General features: G+C 34.8%; 1 protein-coding gene and 1 non-coding gene across 3 annotated transcripts; both read right to left on the bottom strand.

Annotated features, from left to right (window-relative positions):
• Positions 1 to 48: 48 nt before the first annotated feature.
• Positions 49 to 129, bottom strand: TRNAL-AAG (transfer RNA leucine (anticodon AAG)). Its single transcript has one exon. It is a non-coding gene; the product is annotated as a tRNA-Leu (tRNA).
• Positions 130 to 1758: 1629 nt separating this feature from the next.
• On the bottom strand, positions 1759 to 5211 carry LOC132632156 (growth-regulating factor 2-like). Of its 2 annotated transcripts, none has more exons than XM_060347995.1 (4): positions 4454 to 5211; positions 3917 to 4078; positions 3434 to 3821; positions 1759 to 2772 (listed from the first exon to the last, which is right to left on the bottom strand). In XM_060347995.1, the coding sequence occupies exons 1-4, from the start codon at positions 4662 to 4664 to the stop codon at positions 2046 to 2048; spliced, it is 1488 nt and encodes a 495-aa protein (XP_060203978.1). In that variant the 5' UTR covers positions 4665 to 5211; the 3' UTR covers positions 1759 to 2045. The 2 variants fall into 2 exon arrangements, with proteins under 2 accessions (XP_060203978.1, XP_060203977.1); XM_060347994.1 differs by having other exon boundaries at positions 3917 to 4084; positions 4454 to 5209.
• Between the last annotated feature and the right edge of the window lie 801 nt (positions 5212 to 6012).

Here is a 6012-nt window from a genome sequence, read left to right as displayed (position 1 = left end):
TAAAGAATATGTTCATAATTTAAAGTAGAAAAAATACAAAATATTATATGTTGAGAGTGGGATTTGAACCCACGCCCTTTCAGACCAGAACCTTAATCTGGCGCCTTAGACCAACTCAGCCATCTCAACTTGTTTGATATCACCCATCCTTTTCCATAATTTAAAATTAATACAAAACCTTCCCTTTTTTCTCCTCCACCCATAAGTGCTCTGCGTTTCGTATTTTCTAGAGCTAACTTAACCATTCTTGAACCCGTTTTGATAATAGATTAGTTTATCTTCAAAAAATAAAACCTTACTATGAAAGATCTTACAGCTTATACAATTAATACTACTATAACATGCTTTTTTATTATACGGAAAAAAAATCACACATTGCATTCAGAAATTTTAGGCCCTGTTTGGACATGATTTCATCTCATGAGATGAAATCATGTTTGGACATGCAATTTGAATTTCTTAAGTTGCAATTTTTTTTTATAAACATAAAAAACACACAAGTTGTGAAAACCATCAAAATTTTCCCAATTCTTATAGAATCTTACCAAATGAGTAAATTCATAATAAAATTAATATGCTACTAAAAGACCTTTCTAAAAAATACAACATCAATTAATCAAACTTTAGTTCAATAGAAAGGAAAATTTAACATGAATAGTAATGTAACTATTTTTTAATATAATTCTTCCACATGGTACGAACAATCTCTTCACGCCGAGCATGCATTTCCCGGTTGGTAAACACGATTAGTAAATATATCTACCAACTTATGGGTCTTTTTTTACAAAATATAAACGTATGAGTCAAATTTTATATTTATATTTTTTGAAATCATGATTTCAAATCCCAAATCATGTCTTTTTGGATGATTTGGGATTTCATCTCATGAAATGAAATCGCATGTCCAAACACTGATTTCATATCGAGATGAAATCGCATGTCCAAACGCCTACTTAGTCAATATCACTTTCTTCTGCCTCATTAAAAGCACATAAGCAAATTATGGAGCAGAGGGAGTACGAACTAGCTTTTATTGTTGCCTCTAGGTATATTCGTCAAAATTCACAAACTAGCTTTTATTGTTGCCTTTAGGTATATTCGTCAAAATTCACAAACTAGCTTTTATTGTTGCCTTTAGGTATATTCGTCAAATTCACAAACTAGCTTTTATTGTTGCCTCTAGGTATATTCGTCAAAATTCACAAGAACTCTTTAGAACTGCTTGATTCCTTGCATGCTTAATGAGATATTCACTTTCTTTAATGTTTTCTGCAACCATGTGTGAATTTATCGTCTAAAAATTCGGGTTAAACGAATGAATATAAAGAAGTGCAATGAGATTCCGTGGAAAGTGAAGACAAAACTAAAAGCCGCTGGTTGTGATACCACTCTCCAATATCTCCCAGGAGTATATGAAACTCGTCCACATTTTATCTGATTCGAAGAGAGCCACAATATTATAAAGAGGGAAGGGGCCTAATTTTGTCAAAAGCAGTAGCTAATAAGGGTATCGTTGTATGTATCAAGTCAAACTGAGATATTTTTCAGCCAGAAGGAGCACATTCCTAAAGAACTAGCCAGCTCAAGAAAAGATACAGGCAAGCAGGGTCATTATGCCTTTCCATCAAAAAGAAAAAGAACTAGTATGTCCTCAATTATTTTTACAAGCTCAAATTCCATTTCATCATCAAGTTGTGTGTTGCAAACTATACTGGTAGGTAATACTTAAGACTCCCAGGTGCCCATAATGACAGTTCATTTCCATGGTTAACCGAAGATCAGATCATTCTAATTCACTTTTTAAGTGTCAAGACGCCCAATACTTCAGGAACATAAACAAGGCAGAAAAACTATACAATTCAACACACACAAAAGTCTATATTCCCTAAGCAACTTGTCCGATAGTTTAATAGTATAAAAGTTCTTTGATCTTGTGTTTGGGAATTGAGATTTGCCTGAAAATCAACCTTAGCCAGTCGCTTTGTAAACTTCTGGCGTCATTTGATAAAAAGCAAGAAAAGTAAAGCAAAAAAAGGAAGGAAGAGTCATTCTCGAATTCTAAGCCACTGGAATGGAACCGTCTCAGACGTATTAGTCGGAGCAGCAAGAATTGGGCTGTTGCAAACACTGCTATCAGAGTGAGCAAACAATGTCTTTTGAAGAACCCCAGAAGGCGATGAAACAGTCGTCGCTGCTGGGCTGATTGAATCACCGTTGCTAGTGTATGAAGAGCTGGGGTGTAAAACTTCAGCCAATGGTCCTCCGGATGCAAAAGGGACCCAACTGTTCTCCCAAGACTTGTGTTGATTAGCATTCATAAATCTACTATCCAATCCCATATCCTCATCAAGGGCATCACCAGCAGCCATAGCAATAGACAGAGTAAGCGATGAGGGGGAGATGTTCCCTTGCGGTGGCCACAACGAAGCCTCCATATTCTCAGTGTTACCATTGTTGTAGACGCTATCATTAGACCATGCATTAATCAAGTCCCTGGGAGCCTCCTTCGCAGATTGCTTACCCATAGAAACTAATTCAGGATTTATCATGAAATTGAACTCACCATTGTGCTTGACACTCACATCTTCAGCTCTTTCCATATCACTGCACGCCAGTAAATTTAAAGCCTCTTCCCTGTAACCATGCTGCAAATCTGGGTGAATCATTGCATCTGCTGAGTAACCTGCGCTTGAGTCCATCAAATGCTGCCACTGCTGTCCAGCATCATCAACCTTTGCTACCAATTCGCCTTCCATCATCCAGCCTGAATTTCTTTAACCATAGAAAACACAAAACAATAACAGATATATTGGAATTGTTTTCCATAAGTAGAAAAAGATTATACAAATAAAAAAAAATTAAAAAAAAAGAAAGAAGGAAAAGATGGGACTTAAGCTCAAAGGCGGCTCAATAGAATTGGTAGCCTAAAACTAGCTTTACTATGAAGGCCTTAAGCTTATTTAATAAAAATTAATAAACATATATTCGATTGAAGTTTATTTTTTAGACTCTTGAGATGAAAAGTTGTTACTTTTTCTTATAATCAAGTTCTTACGGTATTTCTTTTTCAATTGACAATGTAACCAGTTCATTTAACCAACCAACTTATAGTTCCAATCTAGAACATTTTTCATGTTCTAAATAATTAGCTAAAGTTTATCTATAAGAGGCTTTGAAACTTGAAAGGATACATATATCATAAAAAGAAAGAGTTGAAACAAAATTGATTCAAATAATTGGAGAAGAAGCAAATAACTACTGATTCAATTATCTATTTCTTTCATCAACCTTTGGTTCATGGTAGGATCAATTTTTTGGGGCCTAACGCTTATGCTTTAGTGGTTGGGATTAAGCCTTAAACTCAACCAATTGCAGGGAGAAAGAAAATGTTTAACATTCATAACTAAGAGTAAATCGGCAGCTAAAAGAGAACCTGTATAGTTCGTTGAGAAAGGGATCAGTGGAAATATATTCCTCCATCTTATCATGGAAAAACAGGGGACCCTGAATTTGTTGACAGGTAGATCTAACAGGTTGCTTCGTTAAAGGTTTGTTGCTTTGACCAACAGGTGTGGGTATTGGAACAACCACAGGAGTAGATTCAAGAGGAGCAGGTTGAAGGCGTTTCTTCTTATTGTTAACATCCCCATGAACTTCCACATGCTTTCTTGAACGGGCTGGACGACCTCTATGCATATGGCGCTCACAGTACTTCTGATTAGGTGCTACATCCCTTGAGCATCTCCATTTCTTTCCATCAGTTCTTTTGCACCTTCCTGGCTCTAGATCCCTTATATTTGTGTATCTCTGGCCTTGTACCGCTGCCCAGAAAATCAAGAGAACTCAAATGTAACTTAAATGACAAAAAAAGAAGAAAAAAAATTGATTGGACAAGAGGGGAAAAAAGGGTTGTTACAGGTAGTGTGAGAAGCACTGTGAAGAGCTCCAGAAGAATTTGTGCAAATTGATAAGAGAAGATCTTGAGGCACAGATATAGCTGAGACAATGTACTTGTAGATTATATTTTGCATCTCCAGTTCTTTCCACTGAGCCCATGTAAAAGGGTACCCCATAACTCCTGCAGCTTTACAAACACAGAAAACATACATTTATTATTCACTAAAGTTCAGACACTTCTTTTTCCATCTGTGTTCTTTTAAGTAGCAGCAACAACAGCAATATTATTAAATTCAGATCTTTCTTTTTTCAATAGCACAGAGAAAAAGGAACAAGGGTTGAAAAGGAAACATCAAGAACAAAAGTTAGTACTGTATTTAGGACTAAGGTCAAGGGGACCAAGAAAATTCAGATCTTTCTTTTTCAAATAGCACAGAGAAAGAGGAACAACGGTTGAAAAGGAAACAGCAAGAACAAAAGAAAGTACTTTAATTTAGGACTAAGGTCAAGGGGGGGACAAAGGAAAAAAAAAAACAGAAGGAAAAAGGCCTTTTACCTGGGGAGTTGGTAGAAATATCAAAAGGCTGTAAAGTCCTTACAACACTGGCATCACCAGTAGCTGGATGAACAACAGCATCAGAGTATAAATTATAACAAGGCATTTTGTTAGCTTTGTTGTGGTTCGGAGTGGGCCCACTTTCACCACCACCATTATCACCATCACCATCGGAGGATGGACGGTGAGGATCTTGATGATGACCCATCATGATCTTGGAAGGGAATGGATTCAGTATTCTGCAGTTGGAAACAATTACAAATAGTAACAAGTTTTTATAGTTGCAATTTTTTCAACCATCTAGGGTTGATGTTCCCTTGTCCAAAACGCCAAAGCCATTAATACACACACCTAAAAATGGAAAAAGGAAAAAAACTCTGAAAGTTATTATCTTTCCTTGTCAATGACTAGCAAAAAGGCAAACAGAAAAAGAGATATACGACTAAACCCTGTTAGGAAACTCTTCACTTTACTCTCACCGTCTTTGTTTTCAAACTGTTCTAGTTATTGTGTAGATAAATGTTTAAAATATGAGTTATTAGAAATTTTTTAGTACTATGGGTTGCGAGAAAAAGGGGAATGTTTTAGAGATATTTCATTTTTTATTTTTATTTTTTGCCGCCATTATTGGCCTTTGGTTTGCTTCCAGGCTTCCAACATTCCCACCGTTGTGTAGACAGAAAAGTAGAAACAACTAACACAAACGTTTCTCTCTCTCTCATAATTGCAATATTTATCGTTTTCTGCGAGATAAAGTTTCACCATCGTACTACACTACACTTTTTTTCTATTATTTTATTCAGCTAATAAAAATCCATCACTCTTTGGTAAGGGGTTTCGTTATCAAACCTTATGGAGTAACTTCGAACCAGAATTGTCCTATGTGATACTACTTACTATTTTCATTAAGTAATGGAATTTAAGAATTAATTTTTAGACTACGTATCCGACCAAGTGAAACTATACTGGATATGTTATTATTGTTGTTGGTATATTTATCCGGTTAAGATATAGAATAATCCATATGAAACTTTATAGATAGACAGGATTATAGAACATGAGAATAGTTTCCAGAATACAAAATGTATTTGCCGCAAGTAACGTTCCATAGAAACCAATTTTTACTCTTTTGTTTTTGGAATTTTAGAGTTGGAATTGGAAATATGTTGGCCATAGTTTTTGCAAATAATATTTTTTTGTTGAAATGTAGTATTTGTTTTGGTTGTGAAAAAAGTGAAAAATTTGAAAATAAGTTTTTCTTGTTTTTCAAATTCCAAATATGACTACAAGCTGTATTTGCAATTTTCATGGCCAAACACTATTTTTTTTTAAAAATAAAAAAAAAATCAGGAAAAAATGAATAATTCTTATGGCAGAACGGGTCCTAAAATACTTAATACTCATTTGGCCATGAGAACTTTTCACTTTCTTCCGGAAAATTATTTGACATATATCACTTGTACAAATTGAAATGTTCACTTGTACAAATTGAAATGTTCTTTTTTTATTTTTATTTTTTTGGCAAATTAATGTTTGATTTACAATTTTCTTCGTTACTG

Source organism: Lycium barbarum, chromosome 3 (assembly GCF_019175385.1).
Source record: "Lycium barbarum isolate Lr01 chromosome 3, ASM1917538v2, whole genome shotgun sequence".
Taxonomy (NCBI): domain Eukaryota; kingdom Viridiplantae; phylum Streptophyta; class Magnoliopsida; order Solanales; family Solanaceae; genus Lycium; species Lycium barbarum.
The sequence above is the reverse complement of the archived record's forward strand: the minus strand, read 5'-3'. Positions and strand labels throughout refer to the sequence as shown.

Bases quoted from the DNA above. Each gene is read 5' to 3' on its own strand.
- LOC132632156 (XM_060347994.1), bottom strand. From the start codon at position 4,664: ATGATGGGTCATCATCAAGATCCTCACCGTCCATCCTCCGATGGTGAT. The intron at 3,822-3,916 runs GTAACAACCCTT...TTTTCTGGGCAG, and splicing joins CAGTGCTTCTCACACTACCT to CGGTACAAGGCCAGAGATAC. The intron at 2,773-3,433 runs GTTCTCTTTTAG...CTATGGTTAAAG, and splicing joins TTTCTCAACGAACTATACAG to AAATTCAGGCTGGATGATGG.